The 26963-nt window shown below is 42.5% G+C and overlaps 1 protein-coding gene across 12 annotated transcripts in view; it reads left to right on the top strand.

Moving 5' to 3' along the window:
- Nucleotides 1-26963, top strand: part of AKAP13 (A-kinase anchoring protein 13) — a 206665-nt gene that overhangs the window by 110922 nt on the left and 68780 nt on the right. For 10 of the 12 annotated variants that reach the window (XM_041418359.1, XM_041418364.1, XM_041418363.1 and 7 more), the window contains one exon: nucleotides 4293-4354. In XM_041418359.1, coding sequence (XP_041274293.1) covers nucleotides 4293-4354 — 62 coding nt within the window. Of the gene's footprint in view, nucleotides 1-4292; nucleotides 4355-23739; nucleotides 24459-26963 lie in introns of those variants that run through there. The other 2 variants (XM_041418369.1, XM_041418368.1) reach the window with 1 other exon arrangement.

Here is a 26963-nt window from a genome sequence, read left to right as displayed (position 1 = left end):
GCTTGTCTGGCACTGGAGGTAAGAACACAGCATCATCTCCTATGAATTCGTACAGAATTTCTAGCACGTAAATCCTTGCTGGAGAAGAAATGAATGGGCTTGAGCTATTTGGATTACTTTATCTTAAAGTTACAAGCTTTCCTGTGGGCATGAGGGTGTTACTCCTTCATTTTTCCCCTTTATTTTTGCTGGTGTGGAACCAGTGGGTACAACGAGGCTCTCCTGATTTTCTTTACTTGTCCATGTGAGCCAGCTGCCAGTGTCCCTCTGAACTGCCTGAAGTTGCTTCCTAATTGGCAGCATTAGGTCATTTAAAACAGCCAGTGAGCCCTTCCCCCGCTCCTTTTCCGGGCTTCAGAGCTTTTTTTTGTCAGGCAGAGCAGCTGGTGGTGTTTGCCAGTGCATTTCAGCAGCGCTGCACTCGGGTGATGAGTTTTCCTGGCTCCTGTGGGCTGGGAAGAAGGACTGGCGTTCCCCATGGATGAGTGGTGATGGGAGAGAGCAGTGGCACTTGGGGGACAGCATAGAAGCCTCGGGTCCATGCAGCAGAAGCTGATGGAAAACATCACCAGGTAACTCCAGGAAGGGAGGTGAAGGATTACATTGAATGAAAAAGAAATGGGTTTGTTGCACCAGCCTGGGATTTAATAGTAGGTGAATTTGGTACTGAAGCATGGAGCTAATCTGATCTGTGTATCCCACCTGTTCAGGCAGCTGTTAAATGGAAGCAGCTGAACTTTTTCAGTTGCCATTTTTTCTTTGCTCTGAGAAAATGATACAGTACCTCTTGCTTTCTGAGCACCTAACAAGCAAACAAAGCAAAGCATTTAAATGATTTAAAGAAAAACTGCCATGATATAAATCATGAAGTTGTGAAGTTATAAAGCTGTTTCACTGCTCTAAGGCTGAGAGTTGTTTCTTCAGTCTAAGTGCAGCATGGGGTGATGGTAGAGAATTGGTTCTGATATGTGACAGCAGAATAACTGAGGGCAGGAGAAAGGCTTGGAGGGAGGGGGGTCTCAGTGGAGGGTCCAGCAAATACACTTTCTGTTGAGTTCAGGATTTTTAGGATATTTGTGTGTCAAGAGCTCACCAGTAAACATGAGTCAAGAGATCACTAGTAAATAAGAAATACCTAAAAGTGGATTAGAAAGCTGTTTTCAGAAGGAACCTGTTTTAATGCTGTGTTAATTTGACAGTTCAATAGATGGGAGTGGCTGTAAGCCAATGCTTGGCTGGGCTCCTTTTCCTAGGAGCCTCTGGCTCTGCCAGCTGTATCTGTACAGTCCAGGTCTTTACCTCTGGTTGGATTCTTGGAGCCATGACACTGTTTAGGTGAGGTTTCAAAAGAAAAGGGACCAGACAGTCCAATAAGATAGTAGCTAAAGCAGGAAAGTAATGTTAAGTCATCATTCTGTATTAGGATATGGAAAGAGGAGAAAAAATGGAGGTGATCCTGTTACTGATTTAAAATACATAAGGATTTAAGGCTGAAAGGTCTTGGAATAAAATGGTCTGACATGTCCTTAAGCAGAAATTGTTTATGCACAATGAGATGCCACACAAAACAAAATTCAAATTGTAGTATTTTCTCTTGAAGTACTTTAGGATTATTTTATTCAAAATGTTGGGGAAACCCAAATAAAAAATTGGCCTTAAGCAGAGGCAAGTGACTGCTATGAATCCAAACTCACTATTTGGAATATTTCTGACACTGATCTCCTATAGAGCACCATCTAGAACTCTGATATGGCAGTAATTCAGTAGAACTGATTTGTTGCTTATAATTATTGCAGTGTATATTTTTCATGTTGGTGTCTAGCCTTGGGTAGCATGTTTTTCTGTGAGCTCAGTGGCAGCCTCAATTTTTTTCTGCTGTGGCAGTTCTGGGGAGTTTTCCCTGAGGTCTGGATTTGTACAGAGGATTTTGTATCCATGCCGGACTCGGACTCGTCAGTTCTCAGGATGAATCACATCTTTTTTTGGTGGAATACAATAAAACCTTCCCAAAGGAAGTGTAGGTCACAAGGCCATTTCTCAGAAACTCGTGTAGTCAGAGGGGTTTATTGTCATGGTAATTTATCAGCGATGTAATCAGCTGATAATTGCTGTTGCCATTACTCCAGATCATTGAAGTCTTTAATTTTTTTATTTATATTGTGAAGCTGCTCCCAAATATACACCTGTTTATCTCATTGCCTTTGCTTAGTTTCCGCCTACCCCCAAAACAAAGACTTCAAAAGGCTAATTTCCTTATCCAGACAGGTATCTAGTGACTGGTCACAGCCCTGACGGAAGCTGATGAAGGTAGATCCTGCTTTCCTGAGGCATCTCCTCCTACTGTTAGCTTTAGACTCAGAACTGCATTAGAGCTGAGTAATGGGTTCTGCAAGCACATTATCTGCAAGTCAGGCAGGTAGATGCTACTCATTAAAAAAGAAAGGAGTTAGGTTATGAAATCATCCCACAGTAGCCTGGCTGGATGAGAAGAGAAGAGATGCCATGGGTTTGTGCTGACAGAACACCTTGGAGTAGTTGCAATTTCTTGGCAGAAACCAAACCAAGCAAGGTTAGATTGTATGGTTGGGGTCTGCGGTCTTAAATAACAAATACTGTAATTACTGCTCCTTAGCTGTTCTCCTGGGAGAAATATCTCCTGTAGGTCTCAGCATTTCAAGAAATATTCCTTGACAGAAGAATATCACCTTGTGAGTCTTCACCTTGTTCTGTAATATTGGTACAGTCCAATATCACCTCATTCTTATTGGTGGCATTTTCCCTATGGAGAAGCTCTTGGAATGATTTCCTTCCCCTGTTAGAGTAGCAGGATGAGCAGGTAACAAACGTCACTAACGGTGCCACACTTGCAATAAGAGGCACTATGGCCAGAGACCTCTGTGATAGCTTTATAGTGCTTTTCCTTTGGTATATTTCTTAATAGAAATTTAGGAAGAAGTAACAGAGTGAAAAAATTGTCTTGAATTTCATCCTGAGGGCAAAATGTCTTCATCCTCCATTTCTTACCCAGCAGTGTGAGCTTGCTTCTCCTGTCCTCAGTGCACCAAATGTTTGTTGCTTGCATGTTCTGTCTTTGGATCAGGATTTCAACCATGGTGGCATTGCCATGACCCGAGCACATCTCCCAGCAAATGGAATTCACAGAAATTTGTAGCATTATCTCTGATTTTTGAGTCTGCCCACAAATCCATGTAATCGAGGCAAAATCATTGCAAAACCAGATGGTCCCAAAAAAAAGGGTAGACATTAAAGGCAGTGGAAAACCATTAGTGACGATTGTTAGGAGGATTTCCCCATGGAGATGGGAGGCTCCTCTTGCTAAATCCCTGTAGGGGTAAACTCACTGCGAGCATACGTCGCCCTTAAGAAGGCGTTGTCATCCATCCAGTGTTTGTTTTTAGTAGAAATGAGAGAGGGAGTGGGATTAGAGGGGGGGTTTGGCCCTGACGCAGCCACTCTCCATCTGGGTGGCTTTGGTCAAATCACTTCACTCCTCTGAAGTGTCCTGTGTGTCATGAGAGTCCTTAGCTTAGGGATGAAAGGGAGTGACGATGTTGACTTCCTGCCAGAGAAAGGTAAGCAGGGGGAACCCCTGGGGAATGGTGACTAATGAAAACTTGGCTGGGCAGAGGAAGCAGCTGGAACATGAAATTTGTACAACTGTGGAGGTGACACCGTCACAGGAGAGTGGAGAAGGGGGAAAGTCAGCTGCGACTTTGTAAACTCCAGCAGCAAAGGTTTTGCTTTCCTAGTCCAGGGTGGTAATTCTCTCATCTGTAAGGCAGTGCAAGTGGCTTTGAGTTTTTGCAGTGATTTTTTTTTTTTTTTTGCAATGCTTATAATACCTATTGAGGGCAGACAAGGCTAGTTTCTTGTGTTATCTTTGGGTTGTGGTAAGGAGAAAAATAGCAAAAAAGTTTGATTCTTTACGTAGATGAATGGGAGCCAAGAAAATACATGAACAAATACCTGCACATGTGCTTGGCCTCACCTACATGTTGTCAGGAGTTTCACCCTATGTTCACTGCTGTTTCCTAGTTTTCTTCAGTCCCAGGTAGGATAGTTAAAATGAATAGCAAGGAAGCAGTGAAGTCAGCAATTAACCCAAAGTTTGGAAATCAAATGGCCTTGTAAGGGTTCAGATGGACTTGTTGAAGGGCCTTGGGGGTTAGGTTTTCTTTTCTTTTTTTTTTTGGGGACTGGTTTGAGTAAACAAAAAAATGTTAGTAGCAATGAAAGAAGTTCATTTTTTTGTGGACCTTCTGTTTGCACAGGAATGTTGGAAATGAAAACTGAGGACGAGGTGGATTTTCAGAAGAACTGCACAGAGGAAGTGGTGAGTGCAGGTGTTGTCACCTTGTCCTTTGCTGTGCTGTATAAAGAAATGTCACTGCTGCTGTGACCTGCTGGTTTCCTTTCTATAGCCTCTGCAAAGCTGCATGATGCCCACTGACATTGCTTTAACCTTTTAAGGATAGCCTGGGCTTTTTTAGCCCTTGCATTTTCAACTGCTGGATTCATTTATGTTTTCTCAGCCAGTCACAGACAGATTGAGCCAAGAGGTTCCTCATGGGGCAAGATTGTACCAAGATTTGTGTATGATTTGTATGAAAAGCCATGTCCTGGAATGCACTTGAGATTGGTGATGCTGTGTGGGGCCAAGAGCACCTTCAAGGTCCCTGCACTGCTGCAGGGTGGTCCTGGAGAGTCTGTCCATCCCTCCTGGTTCTTTGTGTTTCCAGGGAGGTTTTGGCAGAAGGGGCAATGGCTGTGGTTTATGTTGGTGTGTGCACAGACTCCAGAGTCTAAAGGCATCATGGGCTGGGAGTGTTTGTGCCTTAGCTGGAAGAAAAATGAATAATGGGAGGATATATAGGGATCAAATGTGGGGGGAAAGGCCATATTCCTGATGGCACTGAAACAATGTAAAAGGTCATGCCAGGAATCAGGAATCCATTGGTAATTGTATTTTATTACTGTGCTTTGCCATATTTAAGGATTGTCTGTGATAAAAAAAAAAAAAGGTTGATATTTAGTTTTGCATGAACATAATTTTCATTTAAAGCATCAGTAATACAAATTCCACTTTGCCAGTAGCTGTGGTTCTTTTGGTCTTACCTTTCCTGGATGGATTTGTGTTTGCTTCTGTATTTTAGGTGTGGTTTCATATTCCTGAAAAAGTGTTTTGTAAATGGCAAATTGATGGCAGCCTTGTGTTGGAGCACATTGCCTTTGAGCAGCTGTGTTTGTGTCTTCCCTACCATTATGAAGCTGTTAAAAGAGAAAATACTGTTGGGATGAGTTTCCACTGCAGGGTGGAGCTCCAAAAATCTTTGCTCATCATGCAGTAAAGCTCTTTGAGCAGCAGAACAGTCTTGCCAAAGCTTGTAATAAAATCAGGTGTATTATGTTTTTAACAAGTTAAGGCTTAATTTCTGTAGCTGTTTGCTTGGTGAGTTAGTGAGGGACTAGAGAAAATAACTTTCCAAGCCAAAATTTGTGCTGTCTGATATGGAAGTGTTTCATTACTGGAATGTGTGAGTGGAAAGATGCTACTGATTTTTTTTTTTTTTTTACTGACCCTTTATTAAAGGTAATTTTCCTGACCAATACTTCCAAATCTGGTAGTGAAGTAAGAAATCTTTAGAAAACGCAATTGAGGACATGGTCTTTTGCTTTCAGACAAGGAGAAAAGAAAAAAAAAGTATTGGATTTAGCTTCCATTTCACATGTTTTACAGGCATTTTGGGTTTTGTATGTGTGCTTTCTCCTCTTCTTCCTCTCCCTCCCACACTGTCAAACACCTCTTTAGAAATCTGGCTTTTCCGAGGCAGGAATGGGAGTGCCAGGGGAATGGAAAGTTTGCTGCAGAACTGACAGGGTTTCCTGTTGCTAAGTTCAACAGAAACAAAATAACAACTGCACTATATTAAGGTCATTAAAAAAAAAAAAAAAAAAAAAAAAAAAAAACCCCAAAAAAAAAAAAAAGCCCAACCAAAAAGGAGTGGAAGGCTTATAAATAGTTTAGTTCACACATGTGGGCTGGTCAGAGGCAGCCGGTGAAAGCCACCATCGCGCTTTGTGCCTTTCCTGCCACGTCCTGACTCTGCTTTATTTAGTGCTGCTGCTTTTTGTAGCCAGGAGTCTTTCAGGTGTTCAGTGGATTCTCATTACAGAGCCATTTTGTGGTTAGTAAAGGTGGTTTTCTTAACTTGCTGCAAATAGAAGTGTTGTTGCTTGCCCCTGGTCAGGAGCTGCAGGTAGTTTGCAGCCTCGCTGGCACTGTCGGCAGTTTTGGATCGTGGGAATTATCGGTAACTCCTGTTTTATGGGTGAGAAATTTGTGCACTGCTTTTCATAAGCACAAGTTACTATAAAAAAAAAACAGTCTTGGAATTTAAAAGTGCAATTTCATGTATAGTTCAGTCAGGCTGAAGGACAGTAGCTTGAGTACTCTGAAGAGACAAGGGGAAAACTCTTTCTTTAAGCTAGGTTCTGAAGAATGAAAAACTGTGAAGCATTTTTAGAATTAGCTGGATCTGTGATGCCAGTGTTACAGATGTGAGATCTCACACTTTCTCTTATAGTCGTTTCAGAAGATTCTTGCACCTCATGGAAAAGCTGCTGTTAAAAAATGTTTAGCAAAGTAATGGTCTGTCGGGTTTTAAGCAATGAAGAGAAAATAATGGAAAAATGTTTTTTCCAATTAAAATGAGTTTTTAAGTTTATTTCTTAAATTTCCAGAATCTTTTCTCAGGGTTTGTATCTGTTCAGCTGTAAAACTCAGTAATCAGAACTTCCCAGGCTTGCATGTTGTTTATCCTGATGGAGACTCTCCTGGTCCTTATCTTCCTGCTTAGTTTGGGAATCTTGAGTAGAGCTGGACAATCACTTGATATGATCTATTAAAATGAGACTTTAGTGTTTTTAAAATGGAATAATTTTTAACTCTGATAAGAAATTTGGTTTGGCTTCTGCATGCTGTGATATTAAAATAACTTAAAATGGAGCCTGTGGCTCCAGCATCATAAAAGTAAAGCAGCAGTTTAAAATTAACTGTACCCTGATACGCTTCTCTTGTGTTGATCCCAGAAATTGGTTGTGATTTCATTATTTGCTGAATCTTTGTCTTCATGTGGCAGGATGGATAACCTTGTGCTACTGGGTTGTCTGAGCCTGTGACTGAGAAGTTGTAGCTGGCTGACCTCAGGAACAGAGTTCACTGGGAAATAGCCTTCCCATTGCATTTATTAACTATATTAGTAGTTCCTATTGAATTGAATGCATCCTACCTTTACCACAGGAATCAGTATTTAATTAGTCTGTGTTTTCAGAAATTGCTGAGAATGAAGCTTAGAAAACTCTTGCACTTACATCCCTCCACTGATCCAAGTAGTGCAGTAACAATTGATGTATCAGCAAGGTCACTTTCTGGGGGGGAAACTTGCAATATTTTCAGTCATTATTTGGAAGATGGAGGTATGTTTATAACATTCAGATGATATCTGGTCAGAAGGGATTGTAGGCACTTGACAGAACAGGGTCAGGGTTCAGAGTGACCTTAAGAAATTGGAGAGCACATCCAGATAAGAGATAAAAACAGACAGTGAGTGCTGCATTTGCAAAGGAGAAAGCAAAATGCATTTTTACCAAGTCATGTTTAAGCTGGAGAGGGATAGGTTAAAATTAGGCTGAGGATTACAAATGAACCAACTGCAAGAGATATTGCAAGAGAGACAAATCTTGTTTGGAGTAATATTTGAAGGAGTGTCCTCCGTAAGGTGCAGGAGGTGACTTATGTGTGTGGCATTGTGGAGCCATCATCAGTGCCATCAAATCCAGTTTGGGGTGCTCTGCTCAGAGGAAGACACAGGCAGATTGGAAAGTGTCCAGAGGGAAACAATGAGAAGAGATTAAGAAACGTGAGAAGAGATTGAAAGAACTAAATTTGTTCGATGCAGCAAAAAGAAAACCATTGTGCAATCCAGCAGTCTGCCAACATGTAATAGTGGTTATTAAAGTCCCAGATTTCCATGGCAGTTTAATTTACTGATTTGCTAATTTGCCAGGATGATTTAGGCTGTTGTGAAAACATCCTGTTACCATCATAAAACTGTTGCAAGACCACCTAGGGAGGCCAGGAAACCTTCCCTGGGAGTTGCTAGAGATAAGAGAGATGATGCTGTCAGGACAGAGCCTCAGGTCTGTTGTTGCCCCTTGGTTTTGGTTTGTAGGCCCCCATATTGATGCTTTGCTGAACAGGGAGAAGAGCAAGGAGCTGCTTGGCCAGAGTCTGGCAGGGTGAGCAAAGGAAGGGGACTGGGACAGCAGGACTGCAGGAGATGAGGGTGGGAAGAAGGGGATGGAAAAGAGCCTATGGGAGAGGGTGAGACCCGCATGGTACTGAGATGAGTGTTGGGATGGACAGCAGGTGTGGAGAATACAGAGATTTTTCCTTCCCCCAATTGTAATCTCTCATATTTCTCTTCCTTGGAGTCATCAGATAAATGAATAAAATTCTGGCCAAGGTGTACAGTGTCACCCACCTCCTGTGGCTGGTGCTGAGGAGCAGAGTCTGGTGCAGTTCCAGACTACTGAACCTTGCTGGTGACCCAAGGCAAGGGATTGTTATAGTTCTCCAGGCACCAATTTATTAGGAATTAACTATTTTAACAAACTGCTCACCCTGAGGACCTGACAAAATTCAGTTTGTCTGTATGCACTGAAGTTCATTTTCTCCATCTGCATGGGTGTACACATGTACATACTACAGGATGGAGGATGCAATTCCCTTTTTTCCAGAGGACCTGTAGAATAGCAAAGGAATTTCCTCAACAGCTTGGGCAATTTCAGAGCAAGTGGCTGAAGTGTTGGAATCAAATCAGAGCCGGGTCTGGTGGTGGAAAGCACAACCTTAACAATAGGCTGTGTTCTCACCCTGCCTTTTTAAAATCACTTGTGTAACCCTCTCTTTGTAAATGTTGTCCTGTAACTACAGTAAACATGGAAAATCCGAGCCAAAAGGGAGCCTGCCCTAAGCCTGGCATTAATGCTGGAGGCTGACACACGCTTACCCATCGGGTCAGGGCTTTGGGCTAGTCATCTGCCAAGCCCTTTCTCACACCCACCAGCATCCTGTGTCTGCCCCGGATGCTCCGAGCAGAGGCTTTGAGCTCTGTGAGGGAATTGTGTCAGCTGGCCAGCCCTGAGTGAATTCATGGCTGTGTAGGACAGATCACCCTGGCTTTCGCCGGCTGCTCTGGGCATCGCCACACAAGCTGCAGGGAGCGAGAATAAAAGCTGGGGGAAGGAAAAGAAAAAGAAACTCAAACCAGGCTGAGGTTCTTGTTTGGCCTTTACCATTACTCATGCCTTGAAGGCATTTATACAACTATTGTGGCAGGTTTTTTTTGTCCTGCACTGAATTTCTCTGGGTGCTGCATTTCCGATGCCTTTTTATGCAGAACTCTGATAATCCCCAGCTCAAGACAGTAGTTTCCAAGCTCAGTCACAGGATTCACGGATGTTAAGGGGTGAGGCAGGAACGTGGACACGGAGCCAAATCCCCAGCTCAGTGTTGGGATGCTGCTCCCAGGTCTGGCTCGAGGCAGATGAAGGCGCCCGCGCCGCCCCCACCGTGGCCACAGGGCTTGTGCCAGCCCCCGCTGATCTCTGGAGATGGTGAGTTAATTCTCCTCCCCTGCACCTTCCCCTTCAGCCACTGCTCTTCAGCGGCAAAGATTGCTGCCTGATACTCTGGTTTTTCATCATTTCCTCATTTTCTCTAACAAAACATCTGGCTCTGCCATCCTCCCAGTCTCAGCGAAGTTTATCCCTCTGTTTTTTCGCACTCATTGTTAAAAGCACCAAGATCTAGCTGCAGTTTCATCTGCAGATGCTGTTGCCTCAGAGTCAGAGTTGTTTGTATATTCTGGCTGTAGTTTTGAGATGGTTTAGATTGAAGACAACTGTTTAATAACTACAGTTCTGCAATGCTCATGGCTTGCTTCAGACAAAGGGGTTCACTCATAAATTATTTTACATGCGTGTATTAAAGTAGCTTTCAGATCCTTTTTAGGATCAGGACTGTTATTTTACAAGTTTGTAAAATACAGACCTAACAGATTTTAAGTATAGAAAATCCTGGGTTTGGAGCTCTCTTCCAGTGGTTTGATACATTCATTTATTATGCAGTCATAAAGTCAAAGTATGGATGCATACTTTCCATAAAATAATGGATGTTTAAGACTGTTAAACTAGCAAAGGAATGCTGGCATTGAATATTATACCTAATGAAGGAAAATACTGTGCTGTTTCTGAAAGGTCCAATCTCCTTTATCCTATAGGTTCTTTTATTTGTGTTTGAAATATTATAAAAGTTTTGTGGTGTAACTGTTGTACAGTAGACATGGTTACTGCACACTGAATTCCTGATCTAATTATAGAGAAAACTAAGATGATAATGTGGGAGACCAAATGTGGACTTTTGATGGAGGCTGCATTGTTATGACAAATGGGTACTTTGGTGTCTCAGGTCACTGGGTTTTTATCCTTCTGAAAGAATTTACCTAGTTCCATTCTGATATTTTCGAAGCCAGAGTTGACCCCTTACAGTGTAGACAGGCCACTGTTTATGCTTTTCTGTAGATTACCTTTTTTGCAGTTTATTGGAATTTACACCACTGCGGAGAAAAACCTTATAAATGCAATAAATATGTTTTTAATTATATTCCCACACATTTGTTTTGGGTTTTTTTGAGTAGTCATGAGACAGGAGAGATGAATAGGAGCTCTTGAGCGCTGATGAAGCAGGCTCTAGCAATATCCAGGCATAGCATTTCTGACTTTAGCTTCCAGCAAAGGATGAAAAGAATGATGGGAGTAAGAAGATAAGAAGTATTGTCAAACCTTTTCCATAGAAACATGGAATCAAAATGCCTGTTACCTCATGGTCCTTTCACAGATTTCCCTTTTTGTTATTGTTCTCAGCCTTTTCCCACCTATTTTAGGTTGTTTGCCTTCCCTTATTGTATTATCTTCATGCAAAGTTGGAAACCTGTTGTTTTTCCTCCAGCATCTCAGCTGTTTTTTCTCAGTGTCTGTTTCTGCCTGCTATTACGTACACATCCTGGTGTGGCCCAGGGTGACTCAGCTGGCTTGCAGAATGTTTCTGGGCTCAAACTACTGTTAAAACATCAGATGTGATAAAAGCCTGGGTGATAACTAAATGTTTGCCTCTTCGTGCAGCATCCTTGCACTGAGCAGACTGATGGCTCTCTGGCTTGGCAGGGACATCTTTGCAGTTGTACGGGACAGACTGGTGGGGATGGAGAGGTTTTAAAGCTTGGGGCTGTGAAACAAGAATAGATGGTTAATGTTGCAGTGGATGATTCTAATACCACTCAGAAGGACTGTGTCATTTCGTGTCCAAGAATGTGATGACTAAAATAAAAGTCTGGGAGGGAGTGGGTTTAGCTGAGCTGGGGCAGCTGCAGGTCAGAATTAAAATCCCCATGGTCAGAGCAGTGACTTGGTGTTGTGTTTGACTGTGGGCAGTCATAGCTGTCCTTGCTGTCGTAGCACCAAATTAAGTGAAACTTTCAAGAACAGGAAACTTCTGAATTTTGGTAGAAGACTTCAGTCATAAATTATGCCAAAGAAGAAATGTCTCCAAATGACATAGACAAAGCATGGACAAGAGTGACTTTTTTTTATTGGGACCCCAGAGCAGGCAGACACAAAGGATAAGAGTTTCTTCTTGGTGCTGCTGTACCTCCTTTCCATTGCTACTTTGGTGTTTCACTGCTGTGATCTGTGTTTTGGACTTCTGCTTTGGAATAACCCCAGCAAGGAAGCTGTAACAAGAACATAAAATGTTTTGCAATGGTTTAATAAAATATACTTCATCAGCTGTATAGGAATTAGCAGATGGGAGCAAATTCTACACTAGGCTTTCTTTTGCACTTGGTCTCTGCAGATAGTAAAGTTATTCTTCCACTTCTCTTTCTGCTTCACTTATACATTAAATTTATGCCTAAATAGACATGTACTTGATGTAGCAAACTTTCTGATTTTCTCTTGAGCAGTGGTGAACTTAACTGCTCCCTCCCTTCTTACTTGCTGTGTTTATCATCTTAGTGCCAGTGATGTACTTGGTGAAAATGAAGGCGGTAGCTGTGCCCAGGAGACTAATCCAAAAAATAGAGCAAATATTTCTTGATTACCTTGTTTGCTTTCTCTTCTGTTTGTGTAGTTTGAAACAGAGGAATTGTTGCTATTCTTTGTTTAACCTGAGTTATGCTGCTCTCCTTTCACATCTGCAGAAGGTCTGAGGGGTGGCTTATGGTTTCCTCAGCCTGGTTAGATATTACATCTCCCTAAAGACTTTGCCATGATACCATTACAGCTACTTAATAGTAGTTTCTCCTTATTTTTGCCCTTAGTTATTTGGGGGCATATTCTTACCTGCATCCTTACCAACACCACATGCCTTCCTCTCCTGGACCGTTTCCATCTTCCCCACTGGAGCACCAATACTGTGTTTGCAGGTACCTGGGCAGGCTCTGCCTGTGTCTGGCTGTGCTCTCCCTCCTCATGTGGTGTCCTTCCAGCTGCTGAGATAAGAGGCAGGAACGTGAAGCCTCACCCCTGCTTGCTCATTAGTCTGAGCTCTGGTACTGAGCCTGCTTAGCATCAAGTGACTTGTTTGTCTTGTGTCTGAGACTATGCTTACATCCATAAATCAAAAAAAAAGATCATAATCCTGAACTACTTGACACTGAACTTTTGCTTGGTTTCTTAACACAGCTGGATATATTAAATGCCTGAAAGCGGTTAGGAGGAATATTTCCAAAATACACATTTTCAAAGACTGGAGGTGCAGTTCTCTGAAACGTTAGTTTCAATCTGAGATCATCTTGTGTTTAGGAGTATGAAATCTCTTCTGCCTTTCTGAAATACTGTACTGATTCTTACCAAAAGCATGGAGAGGGATGGGCTGTTAAAAGCTACTGAGATTACAGGAAGATTCCTTGGTATTTTGTTCCACCATTATTTCTTTTTTTAACTCACTGGCCATAACAAGGTGAGGAAATGCTTACTGATCTGCTTGCCCAGGAGGAGGCAGATAAGTTTTAGCTCCAAGTGCCTGCACTCCAGGATTAAAACAGAGCAGTAATGTACCTTTTTGAGCCTTTTAAAGAGAATGAAGGTTGCTTACATCATGCCCAGATATTCCTACCTGTAGATAACCAAAGAGAGGCATGACTGTAAAAATTGGGGTCTTACAAAGGGATGGGGTGAGAGAAACTCCTCCCTGCAGCATGGGCAGAAATGGGTTTTAGGGCATTTTGCAAATTCTGTGTTTTAATGTGTTTTGAGAAGATGTCAAGAGGCAGCTCAAAAAGCCTTTTTAGTTCATAGCTGTATATTTGGGGGACAGTGTTTGATTTTTCTTGTCAAGGCTTGTTTATTTCTTCTTTTCTGTCTTTGAGGAAGCTGAGTTTTACTTTGTATGCTATAAACGATGCAAAAAGCACCCAGAAGACTGTGGATGGATCCTCTGCCTTTGTTATAAATCTATGTATATAGACTAAATAAATAGCTTCTTTCTGGGCTTAAAATCCTTGCAGTGCAGCAGACAACAAAAATTTGTGTCTTGGAGTAGCTCCGAGAATTCTTTAATGCTGAAATATCTCCTCTGCTTGCAAACCTGGGGCTCTCCCTCCTCTAGATAAGCAGTTTCTGTTCAAACTGGGTTTTTTTATGACTGTCCTTTTGGGCAAGTGTTGGCACAACTGACGGAGACTTTAGGAGTACATGGCAGGGAAATAAGAAGTTTGAAGGTAAGATTAAACAAGTCCTCTCTGTTAAAAAGAGCAAGGGGAAAGAAAAAAGCTGTGCGTAGGGTATTGGCTTTCTTTGGCTCTTGACAGCTTGAATGTACACTGAAAAAGACTGGAGCTCTTTAAAAGCTTTGTAAGTTGTTTTCTTCTCCTTCAAGAAAACAGAATTTAGATAGAAACATCTTGTTTCAACTAGCAGCTGAATTAAATGTTGAAAATAGGATATTTTGGTTGAATTTGTTTTGGTTTTTGTTTTTTGGGGTTTTTTTTGTTAGGCAATCATTAGATTCACAAGAAAAGTACATTCTGTTTTTATGCAAGCCTTCCTGTGAGCAGTGCGTGCTCTCTGGCTGAGAAGGAGCACTGTCTGAAGCACCAAATATCTTGTGGCAGCTTGACTCTTAAAATATATTGTGTGTTATCTTTTACAGAGGATGTTGGCAGATGTCTGGGTCCCAGCAGTGAAATAGCAGGAGGGGAGGCAAGACAAACCTGGGGTTTATTGTGGATTGCTGTTGGAGGTACAAATGGGAGCCAGGAAGATGGGCAGTGGAGGGTGTTTTAGTCCCTTGTACAGGCAGAAAGCAGCAACAGCAGGGGCTATTTTAGTGAGATTTCCTTTATTTCTTGTCTGAGTCTGGTGGGCAAGACCAGACTAGGGGGGCATTCAGCCTTTTTCCCCCCAGACTCCCAGGGAAGTGCAGGGGAGGGAACGAGGTGCTGACTGCAGCCACTAAAGAGAGACCAAAGTCAGGGAAGGAGCCCAACTTTTAGTTTCTTCCAGTCTTACCAACTGGCCCAGCCAAAAAAAAATCATAAAATAACAACAGCTGTTGAAAAAAGTCAAAATTATGTGCCTGTATCAACAGATGTTTCCATAAGCCATTGATTTTTAGGTTGGCCCAGCTTAAATACAGTATGAGGGTGAAAGTCAAAAAGGTCAAATCTTATCTAGGAGATGTTTCTCTGGTTAGGAAAACTTTATAAGCTGTCAGAGAAGCCATAAACAAAATTGCACAAAAATATATAGTGGCTTTTAGTTTAAAATGTGGAAATATTTTGTTTTCAATAGCTTTCAGATCTTTTGCTGGGTATTTTTGCTTGTGTGTCTGCATTAAGTAAGCCCATTTAACAAAACCTGATCCTCTTAAAAACATGGAATAATGACAGTATCCCACATATGGGTTTCATTAATTTTTGCATGTTTTGAAGTTGCCTCTTTTTTTTGTCCTAAAGGCAAACTTCAGAAACAGAAGAGACTAGTGCTGCATGATAGCCAAAAAAGACTTAACTGAGGAATAATAACTTGGAGTAGTTAAATTATTTAACTGTTGTATAACAGATTTTTTTTTTTTCAATAGAGAGGGATGCTGCATAATCTGCATTCCTCCCAGCTGCTGTTAGTTTTTTGCTTTGATGGAACTGGCATCAGTTCCCTGGTTATCTGCAAGCTTTTGAGCTCTTGATTCTTGTAAATGTTTTGGATTTTAAGCTGAAGAGAAAGCTTCATAACACTTTCCTTTTTCTTCCTAAGAAAACAAAACCAACTCTTTCCTTGAAGTCACTGGTGAGAAATCTCAGATGCTCCATTTTCTTTATCTGCAGCACAGCAATTTGCAGATCCTGGAACAGTCCAAATCAGAAGGATAACTCAGGGAAATAGCAGGATATAATAAATGCTGCTTTTTGACATTTTTGGTGCCATTTATCATCATCTATTGTCTTAAATATATTTATCTATTGAAAAAAGCTGTTAAAGATAGGAAAGTGCATCATCTCTGGCAGGTGGGGAATTAGAGAGGGGAGCACAAAACCCCAGCAATTAAAACTTTCCTAAAGCACCTGTATTGTGCTGACATTCCCTGTGTCTGCAGGGACATTGCCTAGCTTTAGCTGAGTGGAGAGACACAGGAGCAGGGCTGGGACCCATTATTCCAGTTAGGATTTAACCTTGCAACAACAAATGTTACTGTAAAGGGATCTTTGAAAAGCTGGTAAAGGTGTAGGATATGTTAGTTTATAACCTTAGAATAAATATTTTATTCTTTTTCTGGAACAGCATCAACTGTTGAGAAAATTCCTTACTAATGGTGATGCTTCCACATAGCTGGCTGAAATTATACATGTTTTATGCCTTGAAATTCCTTTAAAAATACTTTCTAAAATCAGGCTATAAGGGAGAACATACTCAGCCTGGATTGATGTAGCACTCCTTAGTGATGGCTTTGTGGACCCAATGAATCCTTACCCTTGTATATACATCCTTAGTCCAGAGGGATGAAAGTGGGGTAAAAATGGATAAAACCAGGGTTTTTTCCACAGGGTCAACATTCTCTCCTGGGCTCTTGATCTGTAAAGACATGTTTGGTTAATATTCTTTACAGAGGACTACCAGGGAAACGGATAAAACAGTGAGCAAAGGAGTACTCATGTGGTCCTAAAGCAGACCTCCCAAGCAGGAGCTGGATTCCAAATGCCTCCTCTCAAAGTTTGCATTGGATTTCATTTCAGGTTTCCAAATGCATGGAGAGAGGGCACGAAAATATTGGTTGAGTGCGGGTGTAGGTAGGAGGGTGATCTGGAGTGGCTGTTATTGCTGGGAGAGGGGCTTGGCTGCCCTCAGAGCATCTCAGTTACCCGTGGGGACTGAGATCCTCCTTCCCACAAAGCAAACAGAAAAATTGGAAGGGCAAAACAAATGCCACAGTGTCCTCAATTCACTGCCTTCATTAGCAGCCAAGCAAAAAGCTGACCTGGGAATATGATGGGTGCCTTTGTACAGTGCTCTGCTTTCTCAACACTTCTCCTCCCAGATTTTCAATTACAAGATGAAAGAAAAGATAACTTTTTCCCTTTTGACAGTGTGCCTGGCCAGGACAATGCACTGGGTCATGTGGGCTTCTGAAGGGCTGAGTCCTAGGGACTTCAGTTAAAAAGGAAAAAAAATAATTAAAAAATAAAAGAAGGGAAACTGAATCATTTTCTGGCATGATTTATTCATTTGAATGACCCGTCTCTATTTTTCAGTTAGATTACAGTGCCTTAAACTGTAGGCATGAAAGAATGGTAAAAGTTGAATAATTTCCTCAGTTCAAGATGTGTCATTTTTATATTGTCCATTAATTTCACTCACTCATGCCATGCGTCATTTTTGTTGGGCTTTATCCGCCAATTCATCTACATAATCTGCTGCCCTGTCTCTGTTTTTAGCTAAAGACATAATTCATCAGCTAGAACCATCCACCAGGCATTTCATGGCACTGATCTCGTGTCATGCTGAGGCATCCTGGAGTGGCTCAGGCAATGTCTGCCCACAGCAGTGGGGATCTTTTCAGAGCACAGGGATGTTTCCTGCACTCTGGAAATGTGAGGTGCCTTGTTTTCCTGCACAAAAACTTGAACTAATTTTTAACCTCATATCTTGAACTGCAGAGATTCAGTCTTTCTAGAATGTGTTGTTATGGGGGAGCAGAACATGTTGTTAGTTGTATAAATCAGTACTTTCCTGTATCCTGTATCTATCCCAATCATTTCAGAATATGTTTTTTTATTTTGGATTATATAAAAATGAAAAAGTCCTTTGTTTTTTGAATTTGTAAGCTTTATAGATAATGAAATACCCCCTTTTTCTTGCATTTGAGACAAATGCAATGATCTCATAATTCCTCTGTAGGACAAATTATTAGGCATTGCTTGATTGGGCTTGAGCAGGTATTTCAGGGATGATCTGTGCAAACCTATTTCTAGGGACTTGTATAATGTTTATGGTGGTTTGAAAATTCCTATAAATGCAATTTGCTATCTTAAATACTTTTATTTATGTCATTATCTTTCCAGATTTCCAATATTGTAATCCTTCCTTTATAGGAGAATCATAGTAATTAGCAAAGATTATCACCCACTGTGTGCATGTAAAATTTACATGTTTATTGACAGCAACTGAAAACCATAAAGGAAAACATAAGCAAATCTATAGTGACCAACTTTAGTGTTGGATGGGATCGGAGAAGTGAGCGTGATTTCTTCATCAGCAGCTCCAGGCTGGGCTCTGCCAGCTGTGAAATGAAAGCATTATCCTCCATCCACTTGTTTTGGTTGCAAATTGTGTTATTCTTTACAAAAGTCCCCATTTTTTTTGGTGTTTGACCCAGTCTGTAAGTCATTAGACCCCGTGCCCTGGTGGGAAGAGCCTGAGCACGGGAGCAGCTGACAGGAGAACACACGGGACGTGCAGCTGATCTGTTGCTGCAGTTCATTGCTCAGGTGCTCCTTGACTGCCTCTTTTGGGACTGTTCCTGCTTTATCCACTCATGTTTTCCATTCCCTATTTTCAGGATGTTGAAACTCACAGAGCAAAGCAACATGTCCAGTGCTTGACAGCAGAAGTATTTCTCTCAGCTCCCATAACACGCTGAATAAATATCTGTGGGCTGCTCCAAGATCCCACAGCACTTCAGCCAGCTAGACATCCCAACTGCAGTTATTTTTGGTAAAGGAAGAAGCAGATCTTGCAAAGTGATGTAGAGTCAGCTGAGGGCTTGCTAATCTCTTGAGTGGGTTGTGTTTCTCCTGTAGCCATTTGGGAGCTGTAAGATGGGCAGTTGACTTCCTCTGGAAGGATGTTCAGGCATGCTCTGTGGCTGACCAAAACTTCAGCATTTTTCTAAAGGTTATTTGGACAATAGAAATTCCTGAAAAATGTAGACTCAGTCTCTGAGAAATATTAGAAAAAGGGAAGGTCAGGAAGTGGCTGAAGGTCTCTCAAGGTGTTTTTGTATTTTCTCAAAACACGTGCTCCATATATCCGTGTCTGACAGCTTTCCAAGCCCTCCTCGTTCCCTCATGGCTCTTCAGCTGTTTCTGTCTGGTTCTGTCTGAGCTCAAACAGAGGCTGCAGCTGGACAGTGGATTGTTTGATGTTAAATTCAGCCCAGTCGTGTTGTCCCAAAGCATTGCTCTGTGAGGAAATGCCTCTCTCCAGACCTTGGTGTGAATATATGATTTAAATAGGGAAGTTTTGGGAGAGTCCTAGGCTGGAAAATAAAACTTGTATTGATACTGTGGATGATTTGGCCCAAGGATTAAATCAAACTGATGAATGTGGAGGTGTTTTAGGACTAGGATTGTGAAGGTTTATTTCTGCATCACTGACTTTTTCTCTTAAGAGTAGCATGGACTTGCCACAGGTGGTGGGGGACTGTCCATGTCCCTCTCTGTGACTCCTTTTCTTTCTGTGCCCTGCCTTGTAGGGGAATTCAGAATCACAGCCAGCCTTTTGAAGCCACTGGTAGCTTGCTGGGACACTGGTGGGTCGTGCCGTGGACAGAGGGATGCAGCTCTGGACTGAAGTGCCACCACCCCACAGGGATGCAGACAGACAGGCACAGTGGGACTGGGTCAGCCACTAAACTCCTCTCAGTGTTGCAGTGCTCCTGCAATCATGAGAAATGCCATGAGATATCCAGGGCTCTTGGCCAAGGTCTGTGGTGTGAGCGCTTGCTGTGGTCAACCAGCAGCCTGGTTCTTCAGAATCCACATTTGAGTGTCCATCTTGGTCTGGTCTCACGTGGGCACTGACCTCCCTCCCAGCAGACAGGATGGATGTGCTCTCCTTTCCAGACTGGATGTGTTCCTCTTACAGGCTTTGCAGCATTAGAGTACAGATTTTCTTTGCCTTATTTAGTTTTAGGAAAAAAGTGATTTGTTTTGTCTATCCTTGCAAGAGCCAGAAATGTAAAATTTTAAAAAGCCTTCCCAAAAAGCTACTTTCTTTTAAGAAAAGAGCAATTGAAATTATAATTCTTCTCTCTTACTGTCTGATGAATTTATTATCACCTCGTTTTAGTGCCCAAAAGTGGGTTTTGCCTTGCTTAAAACAGGAGAATTTTTCCCTTTCATCTGCTGCTCCATTAGTTCCTATCAGAGTCGTGGTTTAAAAAGTTAATGTGCCTGAGTATTTCTGCAGATTGCATCATTGCAGTGTTTCATAACGATATGGCAAAAGTAATTTGAAACAGATAACAATAGTTCAGTCTGTTTCAGTATAACCATGATTTCCTTGTCATTAAGAGGTCTGTTAGCGGGTGGAGGAGGAGGAGGAGTTTTATCTGGATGAGTTACAGATCATATGGCGTGATCAAGTGCGGTTGCTCTTTTTTTTCTTCCCCCCTCTTTTCCTTCCCTTGAAATCCACAGCGCTGGACTTGGGTTTGGATATGAAATGATTGGATAGTTTCAAACTCCTGGCTGCACAAAGTGGCTCAGAGCTTCCAGATGTTTTCAATAAGGAACCCAGAACTGTCGCATCAGCAGCCGGTGGCCGGGGCTGCTGCTCGCGTCTCCTCTCCATTTTGAGCAACTCACCAAAAAAAAGAGAGAATTATTTACTTGTTAGAGTAGGTTTTTCAAATTTAATCTTTATTTTCTGATCATCTGTTTAATTATGTTTCAGAGCATAAATGCTATATGCTGTCTAAACACTTTTAAGGCATTCAAGGACTGCCTAAATAGCTGGACAAAAGAGACTGGAAGCCTTTGTTCTGCTCCGTCCGGGCTGAGTCGTGTTCTGTGTCTGCCTGGCAGTGCCTGTGTGGATCGCAGGCTGTGTGCAAGGCAAGATTTCTAGCCTGAAACAATGCAGCAAAAGCCCCACCTAATGTGGGAAGAGGGTGATGGTCTCCCAAGGGAGAGTGTGTCTGGCACATTATCTTCTACTTGTTTATATTATATTCCCTCCTCCCCCACCTTCCTTCAACAGCAAAGTCTGGAAATGAAGATGAGATGCACTTTGGGTGTCTGTAGTCGTCACTGACCCCCTGATCTTTGCTGTGAGTCAGGAACGTAACTACAGAAAAAACTCTTGGAACAAATTAAGGATTTGGAAACTTAAATTAAAAAAGAAGCAGAGAAGGGAGAGAAGGGGTTATTTTTTTCTTGTTGATTCTTTCCCTCTGTGGCTGAAGGTGTAGGGGAGTCAAGGAGATCAACTGACAACCTTTACTAGATCTCGACACATAACTAATGAATAGGGCAGGTCATCATCTTGATTCACAGGACATGCACCAAGTCCTGGGACACATCCTGTGCCCAGAGTCACCCAGCCTGCTGTGGGTCTGCTAGCTTCCCTGCCTGCTTCTCTCCACCTGTCTGCACCTTCCACATGAGATTTCTGTTCCTTGCTGCCCCATTAAAGCCCCCACTGGTTTACTTGTGGCTTTTGCCCATCCCAAAATGTTTGTGTATAGCTCAGGAAAATTGGCTCCCTGCTGTGAAAGCTGCACATTTCCCAGCGTGTCTCCCATCTGCTTTGATGGGAGATGTTTCTCATTTCCCCTTACCTGCAAGAAGGGTGAGGTAATGTGGGCCTCGAAGGACTGGGTGTTGTTGCAGCTGCAAGTCAGACCCATCTTGCATCTCTGTGGAAGATGCACTGTCACAGTTAGTGATGCTCACCTCCTCTGCAAGGTGGGCATCCCTTGAGCCCTGCAGCTGGACATCTCTTTCTGGTTGCCAGAGGAACTCTGTGGATCAAAGGTGAAGTGCTTTAAGTAGAGTGTCTGCGCAGAGCTGTGCAGTTGTTGTTAGGCTAAATTTTGGCTGGGTATACCAGCAGCTGTAATTAAATTGATTAAATCTATCTGCTATATCACTTTTAAAAGAAAAGATGCTCCATATTGAAACATTGGAGCATCATTAAGACACTGTGACTGTTGCAAATTCCTACACCTGAACTAAATTCACATACTTTGTTTGTGTGTTCCTGTCTTGTAAATTTAGATTTGAGGAAATCCCTGCCTGCCTTTTATGGTAGTGTTTGAAGGGCTGGAATGCTGTCACAGCCATTTCTGATTCCTTGTCTCGATGGGCACATGACTGCTGGGACTCATTACTTGTGGAGAAAACTGGTGGCTCCAGAAAGTCCCCAAAGTACGGCCACATTGTGTGTGTCCTAATACTGAAAGCAGAAGCTCTGCTCATTGTTGGAGAGAACAGAGTCTTTGGCTGAGGTCTTGAGCCAGGGATTGTAGCTGTAAGACAGCCTCGTAGAGGAATCCTCCTCAGTTCAGCTGGTGGTGTGGTGGAGATGAAGCTTTGGGATGTGAGGGAGAGACTGGAGCATAAGGGAAGTGTGGGGAGACCCTGGCACTGACTAGGTAAGAGTGTACCTGTGTCCCTCACTGGGAGAGCTCACCTGCTGCGAGTCCCAGCCTCCTCCAGCGCCTGAGGATACGCTCAGGTGCAAGGCCCAAGGCCAGCCTTTGTGTCAGGGCTGGCCACTGTGTCATCCATCTCAGGAGAAGAAGCCCTTTGCTTGGTTACCGAGTCTGCTAAATGTGCAGGGTGTGCTTTTCTGTAGTCTGACTGTACAGAGGGGGGTGGCACATCCAGGAGCTCACAGTAGCCTGTGGTGGTTCTGTAAACTCCTGCGTTTTGGTGTTTTACCGAACAGGCACGGAAGGGAGTCAGTTCCTGCGTTACTCACAGGCAGGCTGTGGTGCAGTGTGTTCAGGCAGTCAGAACACTGGGTGGCACTGGGAAGAGAGAAGCTGCAGGGCTTGCTGGCAGCAGATGGGTTTAGATCTCCTTTGGAAGACTCATCTTGCATTCAGATGCCGAGAACTTGCATTTTATCCGTTCCAGTAGGCTGCAGGGTTTGAGTCACCTTTGCCAGAGTTTGAGCTGGTGGCCACAAATCTCCTTATACAACCATGGAGTCGGGACCACCCTACAGGACTGGATGAAAAGACCTACAACCCCCTAACTAAGCTCCAGGAGCGGAGCAAATCCCAGCAGCAGGAGGTGGGCCAGTTCTGCTGGCGCTGCTGAGAGTGGCTGTTGGAGGTCGGCAGTCAAACCTCGGGTTGATAAGTGCTGTTTCCAATTCTGTGTTTTCTGCTTTGTATCTTGGGATTAAAAAGTGCTGCATTTTCAGCTTTTCCGTCTAGCAAAGCAGCAAGTTCTGGTCGCTACAAACTCCCAGTCTCCGAAAACTTCGCTTCCCCTTTTCTTCTCTCTTTTTTTCCCTTGCGTTTTTGAACCGCCCCCATTCCCTTTTGAATCGGTGAATGAGAGAATGTCTAAAGCCAGGGAAGTATGGAAAGATTTCATCCCTGGAGAGGTCAGGGTGGGGTGGAAAGCAGAGGGGGGCTGCAAGGGGGCAGTTTGAAAACAGGAAACCATGTGGCAGTGAGCATGCAGGGCCCAGCTGATGTGAATGAGCTATTGAGAGCAGAGAGACGCGCGCTGGCCCCGGCATTAGAAAGACAAAAAACTTTAGGGTTTTTTCCCCCCCCCACCCCCCAAGAAAAAAAGCTCTCCCTTTCAGGCTAGAATAGAAGAGGGAAGATTGTATTTTCTAGATAACTAGTTGCTGAGATCTTTGCTCTGTGTTGAAAACAAACCAAGTAAAAAGTAAATGGCTGATTTCCTTTTTTTTTTTTTTTCCATGTGTGCTGATTAAATCATAAATTTCCGTTCCTGGTTTAGGAAAGCATTAACCTAAGAAACTGTCTTTCATTCACCTGGCCTGGGGGAGTGGGAAGAGTCTTTTTACCTCTTGAAAAACACGTCCCTTTGCTCCCAGTCTCGTTTTGGACCGAGCAAACACACCAAGTGCCTGCAGCCAGAGGTGGAAGAGGCTGGCAATGAAAAGCTGCTGTTTTTTCTTTTTCTTCCCCCGCTCCCTCCTCTTTTTTTTCCTCTCTGTGAATCATGCTCCCACAACTGCAAAGTAAATTTGAAAGCCGGGAGAACACTGGTGCAGGACTAAAAAGGCAAGCAGTGACGTCCCAGCCCAAATCAGGAGGGAGTGGCTTTATTTCATTATTTTCTTTCCTTTTGCCCAGTGCTGTCATTAGAAATTTAAACTTAACGCAAACCCAAGCCGTCTTGCCCGGTGAACAGTGAACTGACTCGGAAGGAGGAAAGTACTTTTTTGTTGTTTCTTTCAGTGCATGAGGGCGTGAAAAACAAAACGCTTTGGTGACAGTATTTGCGCTGGATACGGAGATTGGTTTTTTGGTTTGTTTTTGTTTTCTTCCTGAATTAGACCCATCGTGGCTGAGCCTACCTTCTGCATTTCCACTTGGAGTGTCAGTATTCCTGCTGCACACATCTGGCTTTTGTTCTCTTTTTGGGCAGGATTTTCATTCTCGTGCTTTTTGGATATCAAAGTTGTCTGGAAAACATTTTTTTTTTTAATTACTACTGTAACAGGAAGGCTGATACCATTCTTAGCAGTCGCAAAAAAAATAATCCTATATGTATAAAGCTGTCTTCAAATATCTTTTGTTTGCTATAAGTTCCTGCATTGCCTGTATAAGCAAATCTCTTCCAAGAAGACTTTATCAGCTGGGCGCAGCGCTGGGATTTTCGCTTTCCTGTTAAGAAGCTCGGGCAGGCTGGTGTGCTGAGACACAGGGACTCCTCTGAGCACGAATGTGAGAGGTCTGGGGCTGTGGTGAGCCCAGGGTTCATGGTGGGCTCTGCTGCTCTGCTCCCAGCTCTTTGGACAAAATGTACGAACGCCACAAGAGGCGATACAGCCTGTGCGACATTTCCAAGGTGGACAGGACTGTAGATGTTGTGTTGTTAAAGGTATGATGTTTGTATATATTTATTTATGGGTTCCCTTCCCTATGTCCAGGAGGTCAGTCTGTTCCTTGCTGTACTCGTGTCCCTCGTGGTGATGCAGAGGGGAGGGACAGGTAGAAGAGCTCTTGCCCTTCAGCATGGAGGTGGTTTTGAGTGTTATCAAACCATATCATGTCAAATATTATTATCTCTGCAACTAGATAATCTCTTGCGGCATGCACTCTTTGGGAGAGGTCCCTGGCCATCTTCCCTGCCCTGTGCCCTTAAACAGTCCCTGATTTGAAATCCCAGGTGCGTTTTTTGTGTGAGGGGAAAAGGTTTCCATTTCCAGTGCCTGCTTTTGAGATTGAAAAGCACATGCTCCCCAAAAGATGCATTCTGCCAAAAAAAAAAAGCATGGTGGATCCTCCTTTGCTTCTGTTTTTGGTTTGTGTTAGAAGGGTTGCTGTCAGTCTTGTTGTTTGGGTTTGATTTTGTCTGAGGATGGGTTGGAGCAAGAATCAGGAGTGGCTCTTGGCTAATTGTCCCAGTGTGTTCCTCCTCTAATCTAAAATTAGCAAGTGCTCCACCAAATGGCACAATGGCAGTCTGGGAATGTCCTGTCTCTGTAACAACTTTGTGGAGCTTCAGCAGTTTCCTGGCAGAGTGGATGGAAATAGGAGAGAAGTCAGAGGGACTGCAAAACACAGCCCAATTCAGAGATCTTAACTTCTGGAAGAGCATTTCCTTTCCCTCTCCCTTTTTCTCTTTTCTCTTCTTAGCTCTAGCAGTGGGATTCTACATGATCATATGGCTTCCTTTTTTATGATTTTTGGTTCATGCTGTTGTTTCCAAGTCAAGACAAGAATATATAACAAATTTATTTTCAATTAATTCTTGTTCTACTTTATCTGCACTAAAACAAACCTAGCTCTTGTTACTTTGCTTTGTTATGAATGAAAGTATTTTCCTTTAATTCAATGTACCCAGTGGCACAGATAGCTGTAAGTTGTTTTCTCTACCAGCTCAATTTTTTTAGTATTTTGGAACTCTGATGTTACTAATGCTGGTTGGGGATTGAATCCCACTATAATAAGTCTATAGACACAGTATGAGTCATTAAAAATATTGTTGTATTATGCACACACTATTTCTGTGGAAGAAATAGTGTGTGCACAATTCTTAATAATTCTTGGGAGGAGACCTGGTACCTCTGATAATTTTGGTTGCCCATAAAAAGCACAATCTTTTTCTTTATGAAGAGTATCTGAATGCCTGGGTTGAAATACAATTCACTAGAATTATCCAGCTTCAGTATTTCTGATGTCATTAGTTCCTTAAATTAGTTTTTGTTCAGAAAAGCTTAGATTTTATAACAAAATGTGGCTCTTGTTAGTTCCAACTGGTATTTTCCTAATTGAGTTTCAGAACTGTGGGTTATACTGTCTGTTCCTGCAAATGACTCAGTGTCCATATATGTGTGCGTGTGTGCACGCATTGCTGCTCCCAACATGGGCTGTACAGCCTGCAGATGTTTAAAATAAGAGGGTGCTGGTGACAGCTACAGCTACAATCAACTCTAGCCCGATTTTCAGTCATCCTTCATATTTTCTCTGGTTTCTATAACTTAACTGGTAGATGAAATTGAATTTTGATGACCTAGGGATCCAAGCCAGCGCTTGAGTGCGTCAGTGGCAGATCATCTCTTGACGTTAATGGGAGTTGGATCAGGCCCTTAATGAGGGAGCTGGGGGTGGGGTTTCTGTTGGGTTTGGTTTTCATTAAAATACTGAAATAAAACCGTACCTTATCTAGGCCATTGTATTTTGGGGAGTTAAGAGGACAGGGTTTCTTAGACATTGAAAAGCAAGTACACGTCCTTAGAAAAAAGCAAACCAAAATTGGATCCATCAAGAGTGTTTGATCTGATGAAATTTTAACAAGATACCTGCAGGGCACCAAACAGGTTTCAATTTGGCTGCAGGTTTACTCAGGCAAACTGTAATTTCTTGAGTAGTAGATGAATATGTTCTTTGCTTCGTTTTAAGCTAGGGAACTCAGTAATCATAGAATTCTTTAGGTTTAAAGGACCTTTAAGATCATGAAGGCCAGCCATTGACCCAGCACTGTCAAGTCCACCTTTAAACTATGTCCCTCAATGCCACGTCTATGCATCTTTTAAATACCTCCAGGGATGGTGACTCAGTTGTGACATAGGAAAGAAAATCAGCTGCTGAAAAAGGACAATGGGAACAAGTGTTGAAGAAAGAATTTTGGGTACTAAATGTTTATGGATGACATTATATTTGCGTTGATTGCATCCATTCTTAGACAGAACAGCAAAAGAACTTGTGGTTCCTACCCATAATTTTGTCATCTGAAAGGCCACTGTCTTGAGACTCAATTTTTCCATGTTTAGATTGAGCCTGAAACAGTGGCTTGTGAAGTTATGAAAAAAATGAACCTCAGCAATTTTGAGGGTTGATGCACACAATTATTTTTGGCTTTAGCATAGTTTCTTCCTCCTCT

This window comes from Onychostruthus taczanowskii, unplaced genomic scaffold (assembly GCF_017590055.1).
Source record: "Onychostruthus taczanowskii isolate IOZ18803 unplaced genomic scaffold, ASM1759005v1 scaffold6, whole genome shotgun sequence".
NCBI classification, from domain to species: domain Eukaryota; kingdom Metazoa; phylum Chordata; class Aves; order Passeriformes; family Passeridae; genus Onychostruthus; species Onychostruthus taczanowskii.
Note: the sequence above shows the minus strand (reverse complement) of the source record. Positions and strands in the feature narration are given on the sequence as shown.